A 27348-nucleotide genomic window follows, 5' to 3' on the forward strand; every position below is an offset into this window, starting at 1 on the left:
CGCGGGGCTCATTGTGATGGTGTGTAACGGTGCGTGCGTGCATGTGCACGTGCGTGTGCGTCCGGGGCTGCGGTGTTGCTGTGATACTGCCAATAGGCGGGACTGTGGCTCCGCAGTGTGATGGTGCGCGCCGCACAGCTGGATTGCGCGCAGAGGAAGGTCTGACTGGCACGAGGCTGTCCGCTCCAGCTGCGGACGCTGTTTTTTTGTTTTTCCTGCGCGTCACAACTTGCGCACGCGGATAAGACTTTTTTTTTGAGACAGAGACAGCAGATCCTCCAGGAGACGGATCCTCTCGACACTTGTGGAGGACTTGAGGCGCAGGACCCTGCGGACCCCCCCTCCCGGTGATGTAAGGCTGCTTCCCCGGTAACCCCCGCCTCTGCAGCCTCTGCTCTCACAGCATGGGAAACTCCAAACTCTGAAGGTAAGGAGCGGTGCTTGGCGCGCGGGCGCGCTCGTTTTTGGACATTTTTACGCACGGCAGTTGGTTTCCACAGTGAGGCTCTGTCATCATCGGCTGTTTAGATGTTGCGTTGCACCCGCGCGCTCTCGCGTGCACTTGGCGGATTGCCACAGCATTCTTCGCCCTGACTCAGTGGAGAGTTGTGCAAAAAAGTAATTCCAGCTGCTGTGCTCCGACTTGCAGACCGTGTGAAACATCTGCTGGAGGGATGAGTGTGAGACTTCGTGTTCTGCGCTGAAGATGCGTTAGAATCTGGGTTCTGCTGATCTGAATCTGCCTTCATGGACTCACAGCATCGCTGAGCAGAGGAGGATGGAGGAATGCCTGCTCCTACATTTAGCCTGAGGGAGTGGCAGCTCCTCGTGCTGCTTTGGCTTGATGCCCCCTGCGAGGACGGGAAATCACTCCCATTGGCTGATTTCGATTGAACAGGTCAGAGGTCATCATTACCTGATCACTCATGCAGGCTGCAGCTGAGGACTGGAGGTGATCCTCTCTCCGCCCCTCCTCCCCCCCGCAGCAGCAGGATTAGAAGTCTCCAGTGATTGCTGGATCCTGTTTTGATGCGACGGCAGCAGGATTTGACTTGTAAGCTGCTGCTGGCGGCCTGGCAGGATATTTTGAGCACTCGCAGCCAAAGTTTTGCTGCTTTGCTTCTTCTGTGAGGGAATATCGGGAGTGTTGAGGTGTTTCGTCTAAACTGTGCTGCACGGTGCACCCTCAACTCTAAAACTACTGACATGGACTTTTATGACTGAATTGAAGAGTCTGTTTGGGTTCAAATGAATCTGGTCAAAGAGGGCTTTTGATTTTGAAACCATTGGCAGCTTTTGATTTGAAAGGTTGGCTTTGATTCCGGCCACAGGATGCATTTTTCCTTCTCCATGTTCTGCAGACAGGGGACCAACTTGAAACTCTCTTCCACAGATCACCCTCAGATATGACTGTTTCAAGTGAAAACACTAAACTTTGGTCGGGTTTTCGGTGTCTGTTTACATGACGACGGTGCTTGAAGTCACTGAAAATGCAATTTTTTGGGGGGCAATTGCTCCCAAAGTGGAACTTTTTGAAAACGCTCGACTCCGTCTCCATGGAAACGAAGGAAAACACAAATGTGCATGTTCGCTACTGTCGTAAACAGTTCTTCTGCACATGAGTAGATGGACAACAGCAACAGTGTTTTCCCCCAGAGTGTCACGACTCCGTGTTTTCATCTAAACGGGCATCGTTTTCAAACCGTTGTCGTGTAAACGGGGTGTTTCTGTTGCTGCTGACGGGAAGCAGACGTCGCCTCGCCGTCCTCCGATTTGGCCGTGGCAGCTGCTGCTGAGCGTCAGTCCCGTCGGCGCAGCAGCTCGCTATCAATAAGACAAATAGTTGAAATTCTCATTTGACGGTCGGGCTCTCCAGAGCCATGCGTGGCCTCTGTGATCCCTCTGAAGTGGTGCTTAAACGGAGAGATGCTCGGGCTCTGAATAGATGGGATTTCAAGGATTAAAGCGGCTGGAGAATGGTGGAAACTGCGAGTAGAAGAAATTAAAAAAAAAGAAAAAAAACCTCTGCATTGTCTTGCTCTGGCCGTCTCTCCCCCTGCTGCCGCAGTGCAATTACTCCCGGCCTCCTGAGCGGCCGCTCCGGTCGCCTCCTCCACCTCCACCTGCAGCTCCTCTCATCGGAGGAGCGGGCCGTAATTGGCTGCATTGTGACGGAGGCTGAGGCCGAACTACGACTAAACGGGAGCGCGGGGAAGAGGGTGACAGCGACGCCGAATCAGGCAGCGAAAGCGAATAATTACAGGGAGCAGCCAGAGACACGTGCGCTGGACGGAGGCCGCGGCCGGGACGAGCGGTCCGCTGCACTCTGCCTGTTCAGAAGCTCGTCCGTTCATTAGCCTCGCATTCCCTCCGCTCAGCCCGCCTGCCTGCCAGTCGTCTGTTTACAGAAACTTTTAAAGGAGATGAAGGCCGTGTTTAGACGCTGCAGGCCGATGAAGAGAAGCAGACGGGAGGTAAATCACACGGCGATGAGGCCGACGTCGCACAGAGAAGGCCTCCTGGACGAGGGTTAGGTTAGGGTTAGTTTTTAGTCAGATGCTGTAATAATTAGAAGTTTATGCATGTAGGGTTAAATAGTAGCCTCTTTTTGCTGCTAATAGCGCTCTTTAAATCAAACAGAGTGGCTCTGAAGCTCATTAAAGCGCCACAGAAGAGATGGTGGAGCGTGCCGAGTGGGCAGAGCTGGAATCCGGTGCCATTCGACTCCCACCGACTTGGAAGGGCGACAGCGTTTCGGGAATTGTGACGATGAGGAATGCGACCGTAAAACGGACGTCTCTGCACAGAGGAGCCACAGAGACGCTCTCAGATCTGGACACGCTGCGCTGGGCAGGGATTGGCTGTCGGAGGTAACCCGGTTCGGAGGTAGAAGAGTCAGAGCAGTAAATCAGGTGAACGGTGTGAAACTGGATCCTGCCGCCGGGCGGGAGGGTGAGGTGGTGAATTGTCACTGACACTGATTTGGAAGATGGCGCTCCGCCGGGGTTTGGTCGCTCTGGGTTTACAGGGTGGGGGCCCGTTCAGTTCCACCAGAGCGGCTGAAGCGTTGAGGCGGCGCCCTGCAGACCAGTTCCTCTCTTCACCTTTTTTTTCATTATGTTTGCCTGCAAGCTTTTTTTTTTTCTTCTTTATGTGAATGAGCATAATTAGCGTTGTATCATGAATGCAGGAAATTGAGGCGTTTTTTCGGGGGGGGGGGGGGTCCTCCTCAGGGATACGGAGAACATAAACAGGAACTGGACTGGGGTAACGAAGAGGCAGCCGAGTGTGAAACTCCCAGAATTCACAGAGAGAAGCGGCTCGGCGCGGCTGCTGGTAAAAACCGCTCGCGCACATCTGACAGGCAGGAGGAAGTGAGGAAGATAAACACTGTGCGAGGGAGAAATTAGCCTGCAGATGTTGTGTCTTATTCTGCAGCAAAACCGCAGATGTTCGCTCGAAAAAAAAAAAAAAAAAACCCAGTTTGTCAAATTGAAGAAATTCCGGCTTCGCTGAGAGACTTATCTCTATCCAGAGGCTGTTGTTGGGGAGACGTCTTCCTGCGAGCGCCTCCATCTTTCTTGCTCTCTCCTCCATGAAGGATTGGAGTGCGATTCCTCCGGGCAGTGACGAACTCATGCGCTGAATATTTCGCTCCCGTTAGCAACAGTTTGCATCAGGAGCTTTTAGACTCTTCAACAGGTTTGTGGTGGTTTATGGTTAATTGACACACTGAATTCTACAGGTTGTGTTGCAGAAAACTGATGCAAACCGCGACGATAAAACAAAGACTCGCCATCGCTACCGAGATGCAGCTTCTGCACTGACAGGTTTGTCAAAACTGTGCATGAGTCTTTTCTCTTAAGGCTTTGAGTGTGAAAAACCACATTCAAAATAGACTTTCTTTACTCGAGTTCACACATGTACTGTATTTCTGTAGTGGTGGTGAGGTGTGGCTCGGTCTTCCTGTGTATTTGTAGCCTTCAGCAGCTTCCTTTCTCAATCCAGACATGTTTCTTTGGTTAATTCTGGAACCTAAAATGTCTTTAGAGTTAATCTGAGAGTTGTATTGGAAAATGTTGGGTTTAGACCAGGGGTGTCAAACATGAGGCCCGCAGGCCGAAGAAGGACTGCAAGTGGCAGCAATCCAGCCAGACTTCTGAGGAATAGAGGACACAAGAGTGAGACCTGAGCTGAGATATCAGTGATCGCTACCTTCTTGTGAAAGTGGCTGCTCTAGCAGTTGAGGAGAACACTTTTGAACTTTTGACTGTATATTTTGCACCAGACAGTATCATCAAAAATGACTTTGGGTTGAGAATGTAGTGATTTTCTCCTGTAATTTTGCTAAAATATACACATTTTTCATCACATGTACTCTGCAGCACGACAAAAACAACATTAAAGTTTAATTTAAAAACTCATTATGGAACTGCTTTATGGGTAAATTAAGCTATATGTGGTGGGAAAGGTTAGTTTTAACCTGCAGCAGTAATTGTTCACGACTGAATTTGACCTGGAATTCAGAACACATTCATAAGAAACACCCGTCCACTCAGTCCTCCAGTAAGGGAGCGCTGTGAGTGATGGATGTGTATCATCTGCATAATGCTTGACCTGAGGCCTGATTAGTAGATTTAAAGGGGAATCCACAATCTGTTTCTTTTCTTTTTCTTTTTTTGGGCAGAACTCATGGAGTTAAAGGCTTAAAGCTTGACAATATCATCATAATTCCAACAATCACTAAAGTACTGAACTCCCTGCTGGAGGAATGACTGCGCTTTACTATCCAGGCATGAGACAACAGATTCTTGAATGGGTGGATCACACTCATCAGGCCTGTTGCTTTAAATTTTTTGAAGTGGAGACGGCGCTCGGTGTAACAACAGGATGTGAGATTCCTGACTTCAGCATTGCAGCAGAAGACGAACCCTGACCGTGACTCCGGTTCATTAACGGCTGGCTGGAGGGAGAACCCCTCAGATGCACTGTTGCAACAGGCACACTTGCTCTTTTGCAACGAGGTTGCGACACCAAAACCGTCCGTCGTTCAGCCGAGCGGCGCTCGGGGAGGAAGCTGCGAGCGCCGAGGAGATGACCCACGCATGGACGTGGAGGAAAAGTGACGTTGTGTTCGTCACATTCGGAGGAGGCCAAACCCGGCACGAGACCCTCGGCGATGCAGAGTGTGCCACATTTCATACACACACACACACACACCAACACACCCTTCCGGTGTTTGTTGTGGAGCAAACTTTCACATCTGGTAAAGAAGGGCAGCAGTTTGAGCAGGAAGCCTTGAGACAAAGCTCAGAAAACAATCTGACAAGGACACATTGTTGACTGTGTGTGTGTGTGCGTGTGTGTGTGTGTGTGTGTGTGTGTGTGTGTGTGTGTGTGGGGGGGGGGGGGGGGGGGGGGGCAGGAGGAGGTGAAGATACATGACACTTTTCATGTGAAGGCAGAGCAGTGAGACGTGAGACGGTGCCAGATGTGGAGCAGGACGCCTGACTTCTCTTTCATTTTGGAGGAAGGTGATAAAACTTTAGACTCTGGCAGCTGCTGCGTCCTCGCAAAAAAACCCCCCCAAATATCAAATTTAAGATCTATGTTCTTTTCGTTTTTAACTGTAAATCTCTGTGAGGAATGCTGCACTCTTAGCTGCAGTTGTTGGTGTTCTCCTCTCGCCCCCCCCCCCCCCCCCCCCCCCCCCCCCCCCCCCCCCCCCCTCCCCGAGGAGCAGCCGCAGCCGCTAATCTGGGTCTGCAGCCGGGGCCCCCCCGCAGATGTGGCATTCTGCGTGTCCAAGGAAAAGGAAACGTTCCCCTTCCTGCTCCCGGTGCCCCCGCAGCCTGTAAATAGAGCCTGCCACCAGCAGCCCCGCCGCCCCCCCGCCCTCCACCCCCCAGGAGAACTATATCTGTCCCATCGTGCAGCACCCGAGCTACAACTTCCTGCTACAAACGGAGGGATGTCGGGCTGCAGATAAGCCGGGTGTGCAACGTGAAAGAGAAGGGAGGGATGTGGTGTTCGCTCTGAGCACGAAGGACAGAAAACAGAGAGAATTGATGTAGAATGTGTGACGGCTGCTCCTCACTCCTGTGGGGTTTAACTCGTCTTTTCCACACTTGAAAAAAGGCAGCGTGCTTCAAAATATTGGACTAGAAATCACTGAATTACCAACATTCAGCTTTCGTTCTTTTATTTTGAAAGTCATCAAGGCCAGAGCAGGTGAAAAACCTTCAAATACAAATAGAAGCTCATTTTTAGACTGCTAGAACTGAACCTTGAAAATAAGCAGAAAGTCCCCGTATTTAAAAAGCATCAAATAAATAACTGTGCGTGACGACGTTTCACAATCGATTCCACATTCTCCAGCCTGAACGAGTCGTCTCAGCAACAGGAATCCAACCATAAACACGTTTCCTGGGTCTAATGTGAGCTCTTCAAAGCCCTTTAACTCCTGTCACCGGAACTTATTCTCACTTTCAGAAACTTTTATTTGATATACAAGCAAAGTTTTGATTTTTGCCAGCGTTTGAAGTTTTTAAACTATTCTCTCAGTTTTAAAAGGCTTCGGCAGGTCGTGTTTGTTTTTCTGAATCTGCTGCTACTTTCTGGCTTTGGCACATGATTAAAGGAAAAGGAGCACTGACGGAGTGAATTACACTCCAGAGTAAAGACTACTGTGGGAAAATGGAAAGTTGAACGGTAACAGTGAACAGGATGGAGATAAGAGGTGAAAAATACACTGTCACTGACAGAAATATGGTTTAAAGGAAATGTGGTCCTTTTTTTTGGTTTTTATAAAGAAAACAAAGTAAAAAGTCCATATTCTTATGCTTTTATATTCATGGCCACAACCTGAGCAGCAGCAGCCTCTTCTAATGGGGAGCTGATTTAACGTGACGTGTCTTTCAAAGACAGACTCTTCAGTACCTGTGAAGATATTCTGGGGTTTCAGACTGAGAGGATAATGATGGATCCACAGGTTCCCAGTCGCTAAACCATCTGATTGAATTGGAAAGGCTGATTAGTGGAGACAGAGTCCACAGACATCTTATTTTTCTGTTTTATTTACACACCAGATGAGGAGTTAAGCAAATAAATCTGTGATTTTCCACCAGATCAGATTTATGTTTAACCTTCAGAATGAGGCGAACGCAACTTCTGAAGTTTTAAATATGCGAAAACTGTGTCCGATGTTGCATTTATGGAGATTCAAATTCAGTTTAGGATGATAAACATTTCATTACATTTCCTGAGTTTACTGAGTTCGTCCTTTTAAAGCATTTGCCAGATCATTTTGACATGAATAGAATAGAAAAAAATGTATTAATCTCAATAAAATAACCACAAAATGGATGAAATTAACCAAAATGCAGCAAACATTATTTACAGGGAGGAGTTATAGACTCTTATAGCAACAGGAAGGAAGGACATTTTAGCCATTTTATCTCTTTTCTAAGCAGTTTTGCTTGTTTTTGGTGAAACAGCGTCACCAAGACCTTTTTAAATGGTTGGCCAGATCATCTCCGTCTCTGCTCACTTGTACACGTTGCCCCCACTTCTCAGCGTGCCGGTGGCGGCCGAGGAAAAGGTCAGGAGAATTACTCAAGTCGAGCTGAGGCCTTTTCCAGAACTCTTGATCCCTTCATCCTCTGGAGTCCAGAACAAAGCAGGAACGTCACCGGATAACCGACGCTTCCCAAACTGGAAAAGTAGAACACAAACAAAGCTGAGGTGTGTCAGCCACAAGGAAAACACCGAGCGTGTGTGTGTGTGTTTGAGTGCTTATTCACTATTATCCATTAAATGAAAAACAAGCTATCAATCAGACATGTTTTTCCCTAAATGCCAGGCAGAGGGGACGGAGGCTGAACCAACGCCAGCGAGGAGACGGAGCATTAGCATGGAGGCCTTCACTGGCATAGAGATGAGCCCATTATGGAGACGTCGATAGCAGGATGAATATCATTACCTGCGTGTGTGTCGGTGTCTTATTATCAGTCAGTGGTGTCAATTTCAGGGTGAAAAACAAAAGACATGAAGACTTCAACACTCAGCTTGCTTGTAATTCTGCATCGATGAACTCTATCACAGCAGACCTGTTCTCGACGTGTCGCCTGCTTTATAGAGCTCAGTGTGTGTTGATTTTTCTCCTGGTGGTTTGGCGCTGGTGGTTGAGTTGACGCCGTCACACGCACGTTCACACGTTACCGCCGTCACACGCGGAGACCTGACCCATTAAATACCGGTGCAAATGCGGTGAAGATTCGGCACATTTCGCTTCATGAATATGAAGCGTTTTGTTGCAGAATCCTTTTTGAATTCTTCTGCCTGTGCCGTGCATCGTGTCATTTACTGCGAACTGCAAAACTTATGATTAAACACACCAATTTAAGTTATGATTATTAAGTCTTACCATTTCTGCATTGGAATATTTTCAATAGTTTACTACATTTGTTTTGTGAAAATGTCTTTAAGGACACTGAAACCCCCCCAAATGGCTCCGAGCCCCCCACCTGTACTGTTACTGTAGCTAGAGATGTTTCTTCAGCTGGCTCCCCACAACTTTTATTTGCAGACTTTTAGACCAGATTTGATTTTCTTTTTGTCTTATGCATTAACTTGTGTAATTTCTCATATTCTATTGTGATCCTTTTTTCTGATTTATTTGCTATAATTCCAATTTAGCAACTGTAAACTTCTCGTTTTTGTTCCATTCAGTCGCTTCATGTTCGTGTTTCAAATTAGCTCAAGAGATTCAGTTTTTGTTTTTTGTGCAAACAGGGTGTATTGCACGTGAAATCGTGCAGAATGCTTTGCAGCAGATCATCAACAACCTTTTCTACCTTTTTTTCGTGGGAATGTCTTTAAAGACACTGTAACCACCCTAATTGCCTCCGAGCCTTTAGGAACTACTGTTATCGTAGCTACAGATATTTCTTCAGCTGGCTCCCCACAACTTTTATCTGCAGTTTTTTTCCCTTTTTGTTTTGTACATTAACTTGTGTACAAAAACAAGTAAAAAATAAATCTTTTTTCAGATTTATTTGCTCTAATTCCGATTAAGCAACTGTAAACTTCCTCCACCGACGTGTCCGTCTCCTCGTTATGGTCCATTCGGTCGCTTCAAACTGAACACAGCAGCGTTTTTTTGTGCAAACAGGGTCTACTGCAAGGGGAAGTTGTGCAGAATGCATTGCAGCAGATCATCAACAGCCTGGCTGCACTTGGAATAAAACATTATTTGCAACTTTTATTCTCAATAAATCCACTAAAGCAGTGTAACGAAGTGTAAATGCTTGCTATGTGAGGGTTGAAACGTCAGGTTTCTGTGTGAACCGTGACGAGCTTCTCTGGTTTTCTACCTGTGGATTATGAAGCCAGAGCGGCCGTCTCGCCGGAGGACGTGACATTTTCATTGGCCGGTAAAAGCGGCGCCGCTCCGCGGCTCCGGGATTGACCAGGCACCCGTCAGCTCCCCTTTATCCCCGCTGCGCCCCATCCCGCCCCCTAATCTGCCTGATCGATGGCCCCGGGCCGCCGTCACCAGGCAACCCAGGATGACACCAAAGCGGCTCCCGGCGCGCCGCCACTTCACAATCAATCCGCCGCCTCGCGGCTGCAGAACCGGGATCGGGAAAAAATACTCAGACAATGGATTAAAAAGAAGGAGCGGATCTGATAAAGCAGTCTTTTAGAAAGCGGCGGACAGAATCTGTGCCCGGGTCGAAGTGTCGATAGTATCAGCATAACCAGGACACGCACAGCCTGATGTTAAAGCCAGACACACACACGGCACTGTCACACACTTTTATGGTAAACACAGGGGAAAAAAAAAAACCTGTCAGAATACAGAAGAGGAACTCATTCAGTCTGATCTCGATGAGTTTCTATTAATAATAGCAACACTAAGCTGGAAGGTTTTGTTCTTTTCACAAGTGGCTGCGTCTGTTTCCTTAGAGAGTAAATGAGGTCAGACACATGCAGCGGCGCTTAACATGATCAGATAAATCAGTATGGTTTTAAACTACCTGCAGAGAATGAGCTGAGCTTTAAAACGCACATTTGAAGGATTTATTTTTGCGTTCTTGTTCTTCCTTCCAACTCCGTCCAAATCAGCTGATTCCTTCACTTCTTCTTCTTGTACTTTGTCTTGTAATGTTGGATTTTGTGGTTTTAATTTCTCATTCTGCTCCACAGTTTTTCGTCAGTTGAAGGTTTTAGTGTCTTGAAAGTGATTATTGGATGAATGACAGATGGACAGCTTCCAAAGAATGAACAAGTTCCTGGTCATAGAGTCACTTTCGTGTCCTGTTTGCTTGGTTTTGCTGAGCTGCCTCCACAGCTGTGTTTGAGGCGTGGTTGTGGGGCGGCAGCTGCAGGTTTTAGGTGCTGGTTCCTCTGAAGCTCGGCGCTCGGCGCTGCTCTCTGGCATGAACCGGCTTCCTGTGGCGGCCTGGACACCCTGCCTCAGAAACTTTCATGTCTATTTATAACCCGGCGGCGCAGCGTTTCGGCCCGTCGCCTGCCGCACGGTTTCATCTCATCCGACACAGATTTGAAGATTAATCTCACCTCCTCGTCCTCCTCGCGGGGATTATAATTCCTCCTCTGGCCGTGAAGCCTGTAATTGAGCGTGTCCGCCCACCGTGCGGCGGCGGAGACAGTGCGCTGAAAGGCCTCATTGTGTCAGGAACAATAGATACGAACACACACTCGTCACAAGCCTTCTGGACGCCGGCGGAGCCGTCCTGTAGCGGCGCTGGCGTCTCGTCGCCGTGCCGTTCGGCCTAATGACGCCACTCAAGCGTCGTGAACATTTTAAACTGAAATTACACGTCTTTTCTGGTTGTTAATAAACAGAAGTGTTTATTTCTCATCCCTTCATTGCTGTGAACATGAGGCGCTGAAGCGTGTCGGGAGGAGATAAATGGCGGTTTCCTGCTGATGGGCTTGTGGTTTACTATCAGTCTCTCTTTAAAGCCGAGCGCCGGGGCGCCGGGTGTTTACCGCGCCTCGCTGTAAAGTTCATGCTTATGAAGTGTGAATCTAAATGAGGCGTCTGTGAACCGAACTGCGTGAGCGATTCTTATCTCCGCGCTTTGTCTTTCTCTTGGGTGTGACTGAACGTGCTTCAACTGTTTTCCCACCGATCAGAACTGAAAATAAGTCAATATTTATTTTATTACATTCAAAATTAGTGTTTCGGACCAGATGCTTTTAACTTAACTTGACAGGAGCTTAGAATTAAATAATATAAGAATAAATAACTCGACTGCTTGGGGAAGAATTGTCTTTTTTTTTTTATTATATTTTTACTGCAAAGATTTCTTTACAGCTCCTCTCAATCAGGATGACATTTCCTCATCCTTTTTTGTACAATAAATGTGAATCTTTGCACTTTCTGTTGTTAAAAAGGATCTTGGTTATCAGATTTCATATTAAGATTCCAACAAAGGGGTGTCAAACATATGGCCCGTGGGCCAAAGCTGGCAAAGAGGGGGCTCTAATCTGGCCCATTGCAACAATGCAAACTATCCTCACAGCCATGCTGTTTGTAAAAACGTACATAATGTAATAAACAGTGGCAGGAGTTTTTGTTTTTTTTTGACATGTCACTGTATTTTGCACCAAACGGTTTCATTATATTGAGACTGTAGTAATTTTCAGACATTTTCATCACGTATACTCTGCAGCAAACAATAAAAACAAAGGTTAACATTTAAATTTGAAGGTTTTTATGGCGCTGTTTTACCGATCCGGCCCACTGAGGACGGAATTGAGCTGTCTGTGGCCCCTGAAGTACAATGTGTGTGACAGCTGCATTAAACGTGCTTCTTCAGGAGGAATGATTCTCATCTCACCCTGACATCTCTGTTTATTTATTTTTTTTTTTTGGGGGGGGGGGGGGGGGGGGGGGGTCAAAGTGAGCCGTCATGCAGGCGGCGGCTGACAGTGATGGACAGATCTGAGGAAAACACGGCGCCGGGGCCGCCCTCTGCTCTCTCTGAGCCGAGCTGTGCTTTCTGTTTCCAGTGAGAGGCGCGAACCGAGCACACAGCAGCGATGGAGTCTATCTTGTCGGAGCAGTCGGCCACGGTGGACGCGCTGGTGGAGGCCAGCATCCAGGCCTTCGGTTGGTCCTCTCACTCCTCGCCTCCTCCTCTCGTGGGTTCAGATTGCTGACGTCTGTTCTGCTCTCCACAGATGAGAAGGGCGCCGTGAAGGATCCCACCTTGGTCAGCATGTTCCTGATGATGCACCCCTGGTACATCCCGTCAACAGAACTGGCCAAGAAGCTGGTGCTCAAGTATCCTTTGAATCAGTTTGGTTTTTTTTGTTTCACTAAAGAAATGCTTTGTGTACGTCTTCTGCTGAGGTAAAGGAACATTTCGATTAAAAAACTCGCTGCCAGGTTGCACCTTGACTCGTGGATCAGGTCTCAGGACGAGAGCTGCACCGCCGAGCGCCGGTTAAGGATATGTCACCTCATCAAGTAATAACCGTGGAGTCTGTCCTACTTCCAGTTCAACATCACTCTTTTCCCACCCATTCTCTATTTTTATTGTGTTGGGATTTGATTTTCCTTGACATCACACACTCCGATGAAGGTCACTTCAGGAGCCACGTTGGATCTGATTGGGAGCAGTAGAAGAAGAACAGACAATTCCAAAATTTTAGGTTCTGCACAGCAAATAAGTTCACATGTAGAAGGTTTTTATTAAGAAAAAAGTTAAAAAACACAGGACTAATTCAGCCTTCAGCATGCGTGCTTTGAAAACTCCAAACTCACGCTCTGATTCCGGTTCCTCCGACTCCTCCTGGTCTGTTGTTGTTTGACATGCTTCCAGGTATTATTCCAGATTAACTCCCATTGTCAGTGCACAGTGAAGCTTGGTTTTTTTTGCTGGCTCGCTGTTTATTTGATTGCACAAATCCCTTTGGATCTGGTTTTGATCTGATTTATTGGAGCAAAAATTTGGATAACTTGGGTGAAGTCTCCAAATATTACGAATACTGGATTAAAAGAAGAAAAATTGTTGGTCCTGCTGCGTGTTTGACACATTCCAGTTGATGTAAAAGAGATAAATGCGGTATGTAGTGTTTAGAATGGTGCAGCCTGCAAATAACTTTGCCTCCCTTTATCTGATTACCTGTCATCTCTCTCTCTCTCCTCTCTGCCTTTGGTCTCTCTCTCCCAGGTACTGGATTTCTGAGTTCCCTGCGGAGTTCAATCTGAACCCGGAGCTGGTGGACCAGATCAAAGACTATAAAGACCTCCTGACCACGGAGGGCAACGAGCGGCAGAGCCAGCTCATTGACCTGTCCAGCGTGTGAGTGGAGAGCCGGCGGCGTCTGCCTCTTGTTTGTCTCTGCTCGGCCTTTTCTGGGAAGCTGCCTTGCTATGCGGGGGTCAGCGACTCCCCTTTTCCCATAAAATCCACTGCAGTGGGAACTTGAAATTCCCTTTAGTGTCCCATCAGAGGAGGCCTTTGTCCAGCTGAGCGTCGGTCAGCCTTCACATTATGGGTTTGGCAGGAATCGTGGGACTGTATGTAATGAGGTTCCTTTCATTGATTTCCCACTGTGAACGCCCCTCTCGGTTCCTCACACGATCTTCTGTGGCTCGTATGAAGAGGGAACTGCCTTCTCGCCCTCTACAGGCCGTCCTACAAATGGAAGCGGCAGGTTACCCAGCGGGTGCCGTCCGTGTCCAAGAAGAGGAAAATGTCGCTGCTGTTCGACCACCTGGACTCCTGCGAGCTGGCCGAGCACCTCACCTACCTGGAGTACAAGTCCTTCTGCAAGATCCTGGGTCAGTGCGCCGGTCCGCCGGCGTGCAAAATCAGCTTTTTCACGCCTGAACCTGAGGCTGCAGCGTTATAGATGTATGGATGGATTCATAGTTGGATGACAGTTGGCCTGTCTCCCTGTCCAGTTCCAGGACTACCACAGCTTCGTGATGCACGGCTGCACGGTGGACAACCCCATCCTGGAGCGCTTCATCACGCTCTTCAACAGCGTCTCCCAGTGGATCCAGCTCATGGTGCTGAGCAAGCCCACCGCCCCGCAGCGGGCCGCCGTCATCTCCCACTTCATCAGAGTGGCTCAGGTCGGTCCGCTGGTCGGTTCACCTGCCGTGACTTACACAAAACACGCTCAGTACACTTTGAATCGTGAGAAAAATGGAGGTACTCGGTACTTTTAGCCATATAGCATCTGTCGCTATTAGTGCTGGGCAACGATTAAATTTCTTAATTGCAATTAATCACATAATTTTTCTGCGATTAATTGTGATTAATCGCATTATGCGGAAAATACTAAAATGAATTCAAAAGTAATGATCACCCTGCCTCCAGCCAGGGACAGGGATTTTCTTTTCTTTTTGCAAGAATTCTGAAAGAAGCATAATTTTCCAATAATAATTTTCCAATTCATCAAATATGATTCATAATAGCTTAAAATACCAGGTCTTTACCAAGATTGCGCCCCCCGACACACACACACACCACCAACAAGCAGAGCAGATGAAGAATGGAAGTTTGCAATGAGCGCACATACACTTCCTCAAACTTCATTCTATCTCCGACCCTCAGACAGAGAAGACAGGATGAATTCAGTCACGCCGAATTGTGCCTCATACGTACCTTTATCAAGCCAGATTGTGAGTTGAAGGGAAATTTACTTTATTTTGCGTTTTCAGCGCCTGAAGACTGCCCAGCGGGCGGAAACGTGGAGCCGGCAAACACGAGATTTAAGTTTCACTTTCATTTTTGTCATATTTGCGCTCCTGATTTCAGTTTTTTTGCCTTATACCAGCCTTTTCCTCGTGATTTTTGTGATAATTCGACTGAGTTCAATATGGCAAATAATGAGGAATGGACCGTGTTTCACCGCTAAAAGCGCCGTGGCCTGTGTGCTTTTTTGACGCTCAGCTGGAGCTCGGTGTGTGTGTGTGTGTGTGTGTGTGTGTGTGTGTGGGGGGGGGGGGGGGGGGGGGGGGGGGGGTTTAACGCCTGATAAAATGTTTGTCGGCGTTATGGAAGCAGTGCGTTAACGTGTGCCCAGCCCTAGTAGCTATATGTTCCAGCTATGTAATCCAATATGGCCGCCATCTCATGATGCCACATTATGCAAACTGAGTGAATTTAATTCCACCGCCAAACTCATGCTGAGAGACAGCAGCTCTACAACAGCGTTGCCACTAATCATTTCCAAGCTCATCTAAGACATTAAATCACTTTTCTAAAAGTTAATCCAGACACCATTTTTCTGCATGCTTCTAATCCTAATCTCAAGCTCATCTTCCACAAATTCCTCCACACCGCTGCCAGCCTTATAAGGCATCCGTCTGCCGGCTGTCATGCCTCCACTGCAAAAGCATCCCTTTAAACGGCGTCCTGGGCTCCGCGGTAATTGATTTGCTTTCAGCTTGATGTTGTGTGCCAGATGGTCGGAGTTTTTCCGAGCACTCGTCTCCACGGCGGAGCGGGAGCTTCAGTCAGCCGAGAAAGCCAGAGGAAGGATTTTTTTTTTTTTTTTTTATAATCTTAATAGCCCACAACCCAGAGCTTCCTCATTACTGATCGCAGGTACGCTCTGGACTTGCTGTGAGACGTCGCACGCGGCCATGTTTATTTTATCTTGTCCTTCAGAAAACACACTTTGTAATTTATTCAGCCGGTTTCTCAGTCTGTGACGCCCCAGTGGGGCTCTTTTCGGAGGGGGGGGGGTTTCCCCCCACCCACTCCTCACAGCTCCCCGGACTGTTTCACACTCGCTGACGCTCGGCGCTTGGACTGGTTCCAGCGTTACATGTCGCTGTGACGCGGCGGAGGTGAGGGCCGATGCCGATAGCGAGCAGCTCTGCAGAGAGAATGAGAATGACCTCCTTCTGCTTCCCTATCTCTGCCTCTCGCCCCCCCCCCCGCCACCCCACAAAATGCCATCACCGCACAGCCGCGATGGTCGACTGCTCAGGCCGCAACTTTTCCTGGACCCTGGGTGAATTTTAAATTGCCTCCCTGGCATTTGCACTAGTGGCAAAACAATGACCTTCGTGGTTTTGACTGAAATTTCTGCCCGGCGCCTTGATGGATTGTTGTGACATTTGCTACAGATATTCGTTTTCGCCTCAGGTTCTGTTAATAACGGAGCTGATCTCCTGACTTTTCCGTCGGAGCCGCCGTGTTTCAGGTCGTCTCAGGCTCACGGATTCTTTGAAACCAAACGCCATTCCCATTAGGCTACACCTCACCCTGTATTCAATTATAATTATCACATTTTAGCACGCTGACACTGTAGGGTGAAGAGGTGAACACGGAGAACTCGCACAAGCCAGGATCCGTGAAATATCACACCGTTAGCTTCGTCTCTGTGACTGTTATCACTCTGACATTAGCATTACCAAAGATCACAAACCAGCAGTCCAACCACACTCCTGATGCATAAGAACGTCATTAAAATTGATTTTATTTCTCCAAATAAAGCCACAACTCCATAAAGGGGTTTTTATTTTAAAGCCCTTTAGATCCTGATGGCAGCAACGAAGGAGCGTTTAGGGAGTTTTCCACAAAGTAACGTAACCCCGGAGGCCTCGAGGTTGAAGAAGCGGACCTGGGACTGGGAGTTTGCGGGTTTGAATCCCACGGTTGATGGGCCCTTGTGGCTCCCTGAGCATGACCTCTGACCTCCCTTAGCTCCCCGGAGCGCCATCATGTGGTTTCACCTCTCCAATAAAGATGGGCCAGTGCAGAGAAAAGGGAGTTTCCTAAGAGGATTAATAAATGTTTAACAGAATGACAAGTCAGTGTATCCTGTTTTCAGTGACATTTTACATTCTGCACCAACCAAACCTGCAGAGCAGTGTAATCCAGAGAACTCGTCCCTGAACACGGAACCGACGTGGCTAATTATCCTTGGGCCCACCTTTGGTTTTCTTCAAATCCAGTTGTCTTATTTAAAGCTGCTGTTCGGTCCTGCTAAAGAAAAGCAGCATGCACACGGCATGACAACGGAAAGTACAGACACCTTTCTGCTTATACAATACAACAGGAGTAAGAAGGTCGTTAATAAAGAGCTTCAATAGAAATGATTTGCGGGTTATGAAAAGCCGATCGGTCCGGAGGATCGTATCTCTGCACACTGAGCTTTATGTCTTATCATTGATCGGTGCAGCTGTGCCATGAAATAGATATAAACCACCGTGACCCGCTACTCGCTCGTCCTTCTGAATCAATTCTGCGCTGAACTCAACCTGCTGCTGCAAACCCTGACCTGACCTGTAATTAAGCGTTGCTTCAGAGCTGAGTGCCGGAGCCACAAGGTAATGGAGGCACGACGGAAATAACTGGAAGAGAGCAGAGACCAGCAGTAATCACGCTCACTCACTTTCAGGAGGATCGAATGCAAAGAGCTGTTTCTAAAGCTCCGCCCGTTGATCAGTTCTGCAACACATTCGGCTTCTGGCTCGACCAACCTGCTCACAGTTTGGAGTCCGGCTCACCTCAGTTTGCCCCACCCCCGGGGATTCGGCTCGTGCTCTGTTTTGATAATGACAATCGCTCCCTCGCCCGCTTCCTGGCGCAGTTCACATTACAGAAAGTCATTTCGGCGCCTGCATATAAGGAAGCTCATCAACACCCGCATTAATTCTGTGCTCATTTAAAGCGCCTCGCCTTCTGACGGTTGGAGGCGCACGCAGGGACAGAAATTACCCTCACGCTGATTTCAGATGCATTCAGAGGCGGCGCAGAGGGGTGGTCTTAATGTACTTGACATTTCCTAAAGCTTCCCTCAGGGTGCGCCGGTCGTGTTCCATTTCAGCTACCTATTGGGAGCGCGCTGCAGATGACTCATGTTCATTTACCCCTTTTATTTTTTTAAAATTTTTTTTCTCTCCCTTGACTGAGCAGACTTTAATTCAAAAAATGAAAACATGGATCCTTCTTTCCGATCACAAAGCTCACTTCCGGTCCGTTTGTTCTGTTCTCTGTGAAAAGTGTGCACAACTCAGTGCCATCACCTCGTCCGATCACACACACACACACACACACACGTTTTAAACTCTTGTACCTGATTTATCGCGCTGACATGGAAGCAAAGCTACACTCTGCAAACAGCAGCTGCCTTCCACTCCGCTTTGCGGATTGATTGGAAAGGGTGTTTGAGCTGAATCAGATGATCCCCTCTGGCAGGCCTCCCACGCAGCTGCGACCCCATCGATCTCCAGCGAGAAGCCAGCAGGCTGAAGGGCAGCGTGGAGCCCTGCTGAGAGCCATTCACAAAGAGTCAGCCCGAGCTCGACACACAGCACTTCACACCATTATGTGACTTTTCATGCCCACTCTGAAAGTTTGCCACTTTCCCTTCTTATTTGTTTATTATTCATGTAAACCTTTATTTTGGCACCTCTCTTTCTCCTGGTCATCACTCGTTTTGGGCCGTGACTCACACTTTGGCGAACTTTCTGCAACGTCCACCCTGACCCCTCGTTTCTCTCTCCTCTCCCGTCGACAGAAGCTGCTTCAGCTGCAGAACTTTAACACCCTGATGGCGGTGGTGGGCGGCCTGAGCAACAGCTCCATCTCTCGTCTCAAAGACACGGAAACCCACATCAGCGCCGAGACCAACAAGGTGCGGCGGCCGCTGCCGTTTCCCTGCATCTCGCCTCGCTGATGCACTCTGCTGAGAAAGTTGTGTTGAATCTCGGTTAAGGGATCCAGATCTCCTCCGTCGGTCCTGCCAAGCCTCTAGTCCGTGCCCATTACACCTACACACTGCCTCTTTTAAAGCTCTCAGTTTGAGCCGCAGAGTTGAAGGCATCGGTTTGGGGGAGTTACTGTCTCTTTACAGTTATGTAAGTCCATCTGGAGCAACGATTCACAGAATGTTTAGATTCTTTAGTCTCCTGAGGCCAGCTGCCAACTCCCATGTCCACCCTCTGCCTCCTTCAGTGACTTCCTTCCTGCTCGATTTGTCCATCTTCAGGTCTTCAACAGCCTGATCGAGCTGGTGACGTCCTGCGGGAACTACAGCCAGTACCGCAAGCGCTTCTCGAGTGCTCGGGCTTCCGGTTCCCCATCCTCGGCGTGCACCTGAAGGACCTGATCGCCGTGCACGTGGCGCTGCCGGACTGGGCCGACAAAGAGAGGACGCGGGTGAACCTGGCCAAGACGCAGCAGCTGTACGCCATCCTGCAAGAGCTGGCGCTCGTCCAGAGCACGCCCCCAACGTGGACGCCAACACGGACCTGCTCAACCTGCTCACAGTGAGTTCAAAGAAAATGTTTTAATTCGAAAGTTCTGTTGATCACTCGGATGGAGATGAAGGAGAAGGAAGCGATTGGTTTATGGAAAAGCACTTTGTGTCCAGCCAGTGTAACAGGCTGCCTGTTTGATGCACTTTCTTCCGCTGTGATTTGACTGGCTCGCGGTCAAAGAGACTGTCGCGGCCAAATGGGAGAAAAATCTGCGTTCAGACAAGAGCCAGAAAAAAGAAGTCACCGAATGATTCAAAACATGAACCTTTGAGCTCAAAGCCTCGGCCTGGAGGGGTCACTCATCCAGAATATCAATTTGAACTCATACATGTTCGAAATCTGTTTCTGATCATCCGATAGAAATACGAGGAACAGAGCAGAAAATCATTAAGTCGGTTTGACTTCACTCGCTGGCATAGGATTTATAGATTTTTTTTTTTCCCGTCCAGAATGTGTGCAGTCACAGATAAGCTGTTGTGGTTAAGTATGAGGTAATGGTGAAGAGTTTGTTTTCTGACTAACCTTTAGGTAGTAAGGCCCTGGATTAAGATTTCAATTATATAGCACTATTTCACTGTTTGGCCAATTTTCAAAGCACTTGTATTATTATTATTAACACCCATTCACTACCAGCATCAAACCGAAGGCCATGCCAGCATATGGACACAGGGAGATGAGGGATAAGATCTGTAATCTTCGGATTGAAAAATGTCCTGCTCTATCAACTAAGGGTAGTGAAAGGACTAAATAAGAGAGGCCTTGAGGCCGGGGCAGGGCATGCTGGGGAATATAGATCTCTCAGGTGGCAAAGGATTCGCTCCAGGTCTGTTAAGATGAAGTGGAAAATGTTGCTAGGAAGGAAAACCCTGACACTATCTCCTATGTCTTATTGGATGATTGCATGGTTGCCTGGCTGATTAACTGGCTGGTTGGTTGGTTTGGTTGGTGTTTGATTGACTGGCTGGATTGTTTGTCTGTTGGTTGGTTGGCTGACTGGTTGTGGGGTTGCTTGGCTGACTGGCTGGTTGGCTGGTTGGCTGGTTGGTGGTTGGTGGTTGGCTGGCTGGTTGGCTGGCTGGTTGGCTGGTTGGTTGGCTGGTTGGTTGGTTGGTGGTGGTTGGCTGGCTGGTTGGTTGGCTGGTGGCTGGTGGTTGGTTGGCTGGTTGGCTGGCTGGTTGGTTGGCTGGTTAGCTGGCTGGTTGGCTGGCTGGTTGGGGGTGGCTGGTTGGCTGGCTGGTTGGTGGTGGTTGGTTGGCTGGTTGGTTGGCTGGTTGGGGTGGTTGGCTGGCTGGTGGCTGTTGGTAGTGGTGGGGTTGGCTGGTGGTTGGTGGTTGGGGTTGGCTGGCGGCTGGTTGGCTGGTGGTTGGTTGGCTGGTTGGTTGGCTGGCTGGCTGGTTGGTGGCTGGTTGGCTGGTTGGCTGGTGGCTGGTTGGCTGGTGGCTGGCTGGCGGTGGTTGGTGGTGGTTGGCTGGCTGGTTGGCTGGTGGTGCTGGTTGGTTGGCTGGTTGGCTGGCTGGTTGGCTGGCTGGCTGGTTGGTTGGCTGTGGATGGCTGGCTGGTTGGCTGGCGGCTGGCTGGTTGGCGGGCTGGCTGGTTGGCTGGCTGGCTGGTTGGTTGGCTGACGGGCTGGCTGGTTGGCTGGCTGGCTGGTGGTTGGGGGCTGGCTGGTTGGCTGGCTGGTGGGTGGTTGGTTGATCGGGCTGGGGGTTGGTGGTGGCTGGCTGGCTGGTTGGTTGGCTGATTGGCTGGGGCTGGTTGACTGGTTGGCTGGCTGGTGGTTGGTTGGATGGTTGGTTGGTTGGTTGGTTTGCTGGTTGATTGGTTGGTGGCTGGCTGGTTGGTTGGATGGTTGTTGGTTAGTTGGTTTGCTGGTTGATTGGTTGGTAGGCTGGCTGGTTGGTTGTTTGACTGGATTAGGTGTGGTAGGACAAGTTATGTATCTATGAAGTGGTAGAAACACTTTCTTGAGACAAAAATTCTCAAGAAACTAATGAAAAATGAATTGATCATATGAAATAAAGATGAACAAAGGTGTTATTAAGCAACCTAAAAAATTTGAGACATCGGCAGAAGTTTGGTGAAAATTTCTTTGACACGTCGTTTGATATTTAATCTTGTCTCATGTCCCATGTGCTTATAATGGAACGTGTCTGCAATCATGATTTCAGAAAGTCACCAGACAGTGAGTTGAACATGTCGGTTTGACTCGGAGGGGCTTTCATGATGTTTGTGGCCCCTGAACCAGCGTGTGATACACCTGATCTGCAGCCGTTTTCAGAGCACGTCTGATCCAATAAAGAATTATGAAAACTCACTCAAATAAACAACTACTTTTAGACTGGAGTGGACTGTTTCTGTTGTGAGAACAGAGTAATTTATGCAATCATTTCCAAGCGCTGTGCTCCAAATGAGGAGCAAATTGAACTTTATGCATGAAAAAGGGTGAGAGCCCTTTTCCATTTACACTCAAAGCACCCAAAGAGTGTTTTTTTTTTTTTTAAATGTTTTCTATTGCCACAATAATGATACTCTCATCCAGAACAAAGAGTCCTCACCGCTGAACTTTAAATTATTAACCTGCACCGGAACCTTTTGACTGTTCCTTTCTCCCACTGCAGAGTGTGGAGCTCAGCCTGTCGGCTCGCTTCACCTCTGAAACGACCCGCAGAGCGAGACCCGCAGACTCCATGTAAAATCACCAGGTTTAGTAAAGCCTTCAACAATAAATCACTCAAATTTACTCATTTGTCCGGTGTTTCTCAAGTATTTAACTTAAACTGCAAAGAAACAAAGAGGAACATTAAAATCGTGTTAAAATCTTTTTGGAACTGATAATAGTGCTTATGTAATAGTTACAGTCATGACGGTGGCAACCTCTGCAGAAATCAATCAATTGATCATTTAGAAAGCACTTTTCAGTCAATAAGCTGCAGCACGTGCCTGTGCAAGTGCCTGTGCATGTTAAAAGCTGCATCTCATGTTGTAAAAAGCCCTTTCTTTACCTTCTACAGCCTATTTATGCAGCTGCTTGTAATTGTGTGAAGGTGCAACTTTGCCAAGGCTACCGACCACGTGTGTCACATAGCGGCGCGGAGTGGTTCATCCTGTCACTTCACACTGAATATAGCCCCAGTTTGAGACTGAGTTTGGGTGAATAACTGCATGGAGTTTGGATGTGTTAAAGTCATTTTACCTGAGCCGCCACTTTCGGAGCGATTTGATCTCAAGTGGACAAGACCAGCAAATAGCTTTTATAAAACTAAATAACTGATGACATATACCAGGGATTGTAACCATTGCGTTATATTTGTTAAATTGTAATAAATAACAATGTTAGTAAAGGTGTTTCTTTTGACATGAGATTTGCCAACAAAAATGACTGCTAAATACCGTGAAAAACAGTTTCCTAATGTTCTTCACGACAGCGGAGCGATACTCTTTTTGCGTCTTGTGCAATACTGTGGTGGAGCACGAATGAAAATCATCAACAAACACTGGTCAGCCATGAAACACAGCATAGAACGGCTGAACGAGCAAAGACCAGAGAAATGACTGTGAGGGGAGCTGCTGCATCCAGATCTGTTGAGCACTGAAAGAACAAAGTTAAGTTACAGTAATTAATCGATGTGAGAAGCAGTGAGTGTGTGAATACGTGCATGCCAGGATGTGATGAACTTTTTAAGCCACTGACAGTTGGGACCAATGCGATTAATTAACAGTAAATTATCATTTTGTGGCTGAAAGCTACCAACCACTCCATGATAAACAGTATTTGGCGTGCATACTTGTGCAAATGGGTTGGAGCAGGTTGAAGAATTACTTTTGGAATAATATTCTCAATTAAAATGTTGACTCGTGTTCTAAAAGCTCCCTGATTGTTCCTTTGGCACGCTAACAGTTGCACCTCTTTTTGGATAAATAAAACCTTTTCCTGTAATTTTAGATTTAAGAACCATTCTCAGTGTTCTTTTTTTTTTTTTTATCAAACTATGTAATTTATCAACTTCCATCCTGCGGGCCGGATTGGACTCTCTGGGGGCCACTCTTGGGCCCACGGGCTTCACGTTTGACACCCTTGTCTTCCATGTTTTAGTAACATTGTGTTTTAGCATTTTTTTGGCGACAGTGAGACGAATTTCCTGAATTTGAGGCGGAAGGCTTCCGAGTTGTTCAAACAATCCCAGGTGATCAATTTCTGCCTCTGAGTTTCAGGTGCTGGTGTGAGATTGCAGCTGCCGTCCGACTTTCGTTTCCTTTTTTTTGTTCTTTCGTTTTCTGCGAAGAAATCTTGACAGCTTCAGGTTGTGGAGCAAAGGCGCACAGAGCAGGTTTGCTGGACAGAGTCAAAACCAATTACCTTATGCCTGTGCTATTGGCGCTGATCCAGCATGAGTGAATCTAGCAGCGATAAGACGGAAGGAAAGTCAATAAATCTGACAAAATAAGGAAAAGAGGAAGCTCAAATATGCAGGTTTTACCTCCTGTTTTTTTTCTTTTCAATAATTGCGACCAGTTTTCTTGAAAACGTTTGAGCCCTGAACATCGTGAGTTACTTCATGTCAACAGTCGGTCTGAAATAGCGTCAGCAGCGTCAAACGAGCGCGCCCAAACAAGGAAAACACGGTCTTTGTCTTTCCTTATTTACTAGTTCAACTCAATAAAAGACAGGAAACACAATTACCGTGAGAGAATGGCTCACAGGAAAGCAATTCCAGGCCAACAATGGATGCGGCGGATGATTGTTTGCGGCCGTCGGTTGTAGTGTCTTAACAGGTGGGCGAAAATAAATGTGGCTCTCTCACCTGTTGCCATAGTGCTCAGTGTTCAGAGGCTTCGGTTAGAGAGACGGCGCGGTCTGAAGAAATATTGAGGTTTTAAAGGTAACTTCAAGTGCATACGGGGGCAACTCGCTCAAATAATGAAGCACTTTAATTAGAATATGCGAATACAAGTAGTGGTTTTGGCTTAATTCAAACATCTCATATATGATCTTACTGCAGAACAACAGAAATAAGCTTAGTTCTCGAATCGTCATTAATAATATATCATTTTCAGCTTTTTAAAGCCCAACCTGGTGAGTAGTGTTGACACCCTGCCTCAGCCACGGAGCCCACAGGCATGCAAGAGAGACGGAAACCACACACAACTGAGGACAATACAACATTCACACTGGCGAGTACACAGATGCTTGAAGTTGGATTGCGATTACCTGTGTCTCAGCTGTTAAACTAAGTCCCAGGAACACAGAGTGGGAGTCACGCAACTCTAGAGGGAAACGGTTTTTTATTGTCTGTCTACTCAGGCATGAGTCCCTCGTTTCTGAAGGTGTGCTGTGAAATCTGACACATGGACGTTAAGAGCAGATGGGCGGGGCCTCAACAGGACCGCGTGCACCGGCGAGCCGCTGCCACCAGTTACTCCTTCTTCCTCGTTTTGGTTCCATTTCTAACACACCAGCTTTGAGAGCAAAATGTTGTCTTGCTTTCTGTAGTGTATCGCCGACTGATGGTTCAGGCGTTATGAAAAAGAGTTCATGTCTTCACCTCTCAGCGGCCATATTCATATTTCTGCTCTTTATATCTCGAGGTCGCCTGATTTTTAATTAAAGGTTGCTAGCTCGCTGTGCTCTCCTCCGATTGGACGATCTCTGGAAGTGTCAGCAGAGCGATAGCTCAGCAGCGGTTTGTGTATTGATTCTGGACTAAAGGTGTCGTTTGCAGTCCTGCAGACGGATTACCTGACCAAAATACACCTGTTGCCATGGAGACAGCAACACTTTTCCCCGCCCAGGCTGTGCCGTTGTGAGATTGATGCTGTTGACATTCATCCTGGAGTGTTTCGGCCCGTTTCATGAGGACATCCAGGACTGAAATGGTCGTTTAAAAAAAGCCTCGCTGAATGTTTCCCTAAGTTTTGGGTAATTATGTCAGTCACTGTCAGAATACTGTGCAGCAGTGCAGTTAAATACAGACTTTATGACTGTGACGGGCAGCCAGTCAGGTGACATTGTTTTGAATTGAACTACATCAGGTGATGAGTGAACGATTGCAACCTTTGCCTCTGTCATATGATGCAGACAGTTTATTAAGGCAGCAACCCTTTAAAGAGGAGACAGAATATTTTTGAATCAACGAACGTGTGTGTGAACGTATTGTGAGATGATCATGTCTGAACTGAACAGAACAGAACGTGGACCTTTTAGCTACCATACTGGGTGTGTTGTTGCATCGATAAAAGCTCAGTGTGTACATCATTGTCGTGGTATTTCCTCATGGTTTTCTCACACGGTCTTGCTGTTGCAGGTCTCTCTGGACCAGTACCACACAGGAGGAGGAGATCTACCAGATGTCTCTGCAGAGAGAACCGCGCAAACCGGCGGTAAGAAGAGACGCTCGTCCACTGACCTTCCAGCTGCGCTCCTGTTTCCCCTCCTTCACATTTCTGTGGTTTCTCTCCGGCTGCAGCAGAACTCCAGCCCGCCGCCGCTCCGGACCCCAAACCCACCATGATCGACGACTGGGCCGTGTCGGTGAAGCCCAACGCCGACCCCACGATCATCAAGAAGCACATCGAGAAGATGGTGGAGGTGAGTGTCCTGACGTCCGGTGAAGGCTGCGGGACATCGGAAACATCGTCATACCCACTATCATAAAGACGCTGAAAACCAGCACTGACCTTTTGGAGGTTTTCCACATTTTTTCTTTCTCTAACAAATTAATTAGACGGTTCTTCAGGGATTAAAACTTGGTTAAACCTTAAATCCTTTCCTGGGAAAATGTGAACGATAGATGTCTGTCAATCCAACGGCCAAGATGTGCCGGACGCTTTATTAGGTAGATCTGTCACTATGAGCGAATCCATCGCTACAGCTCAGCCATATTCTGCTTTTAACAGAGATGAGACAAGACAGGCCTGGTTTTCTCTCAGGAGAGAAACTCAGCAGCAGTCACGCAAAGATACACACATATGAAACAGAATCATTTGTGTATAAAAACAAACAAACACATGGAAAGAATAGTGTGAGCAGAGAATATAAAAAAAAAAGAAAAAATCCAGATATGAAAGCATTATTATTAACTCTTATACCTATGTCAACAGGAACCAGGTTAAGATCCCGTTTTCTCAACAATGCTTTCAAGTAAAAACAAAACCTTCCTTGCGGGTCTTTTATTCGACCACATTGCTCCGAGGAACCGAAAACGCAGCTTTTTGAAAATGGCTTTCAAAGTGGAACTTATTCAAAAGTGCTCCAGTCCGTCTACATGGAAACGGGGGGAAGTGTCAAGTTTTCTGAAATGCTGCTACGGCCGAAGTCAATCATTCTCCTGCACGTGCACGGGTAGCTGGAAAATAGCTGCCGCAGAGTGTCATGACCCACATCCTTTTCAATGCGTCGTGTAAAAATGAAACTTTAATGAAGCAAAAATGCAAACAAAATCTCACTTTTCACGTTATGTTAATGGGGCTGGAGACGAGATCGAATTTTTTGTCTGTGAATTTATTGTACTATGTTACTGGACTAATCAATTGTTTGGTGTTGAAAGTGGCTTCAGCTTTAGTAGGCAGTAGTTGGGCAGCATTATTCCGTACACAATGCATCTACGCAGATTGGCATCACAATGTATTTCACTAATTTTTGCTGCAATTATCAAGATTCTTCTCTAAATTTGTGAAACATTTTTTGCTCACAGTCAGTTTTCAAGAACTTCGACACGGACGGCGACGGCCACATCTCCAGGGACGAGTTCGAGGCGATCCGGAACAACTTCCCTTACCTCAGCAAGTTTGGCGAACTGGACAAGAATCAGTGAGCTCCCGCAGACTTTGTCCACACAGTCCAAGTCGCTGAAGCGCCGAGCCCGCCCACGTCCCGTCTCCCGCGGAGCTCACGTCTTTCCGTCTTTACCGGCAGAGACGGGCAGATCAGCAGGAGGAGATGATAGACTACTTCATCCAGGCCAGCTCGCTGCTCAACTGCAAGATGGGCTTCATCCACACGTTCACCGAGGCCACCTACGTCAAGCCCACGTTCTGCGAGCACTGCGCCGGCTTTGTGAGTGGACGCCCACCGCTCACAT

The 27348-nt window shown here is 47.7% G+C and overlaps 1 protein-coding gene across 1 annotated transcript; it reads left to right on the plus strand.

Annotated features, from left to right (window-relative positions):
- Positions 1 to 250: 250 nt before the first annotated feature.
- Positions 251 to 27348, plus strand: LOC115384788 (RAS guanyl-releasing protein 2-like; the record flags this gene model as incomplete). Its single annotated transcript, XM_030087017.1, is given in 17 exon segments — positions 251 to 427; positions 12046 to 12145; positions 12217 to 12319; positions 12449 to 12505; positions 13212 to 13343; positions 13674 to 13824; positions 13949 to 14122; positions 18529 to 18645; positions 19000 to 19063; positions 19066 to 19239; positions 19242 to 19279; positions 25573 to 25596; positions 25598 to 25660; positions 25746 to 25856; positions 26962 to 27077; positions 27183 to 27196; positions 27199 to 27348. Coding segments are annotated over 16 exon segments (1558 nt in total), but the record flags the coding sequence as incomplete, so codon positions are not given.

Source organism: Salarias fasciatus, unplaced genomic scaffold (assembly GCF_902148845.1).
Source record: "Salarias fasciatus unplaced genomic scaffold, fSalaFa1.1, whole genome shotgun sequence".
In the NCBI taxonomy this organism is placed as follows: Eukaryota; Metazoa; Chordata; class Actinopteri; order Blenniiformes; family Blenniidae; genus Salarias; species Salarias fasciatus.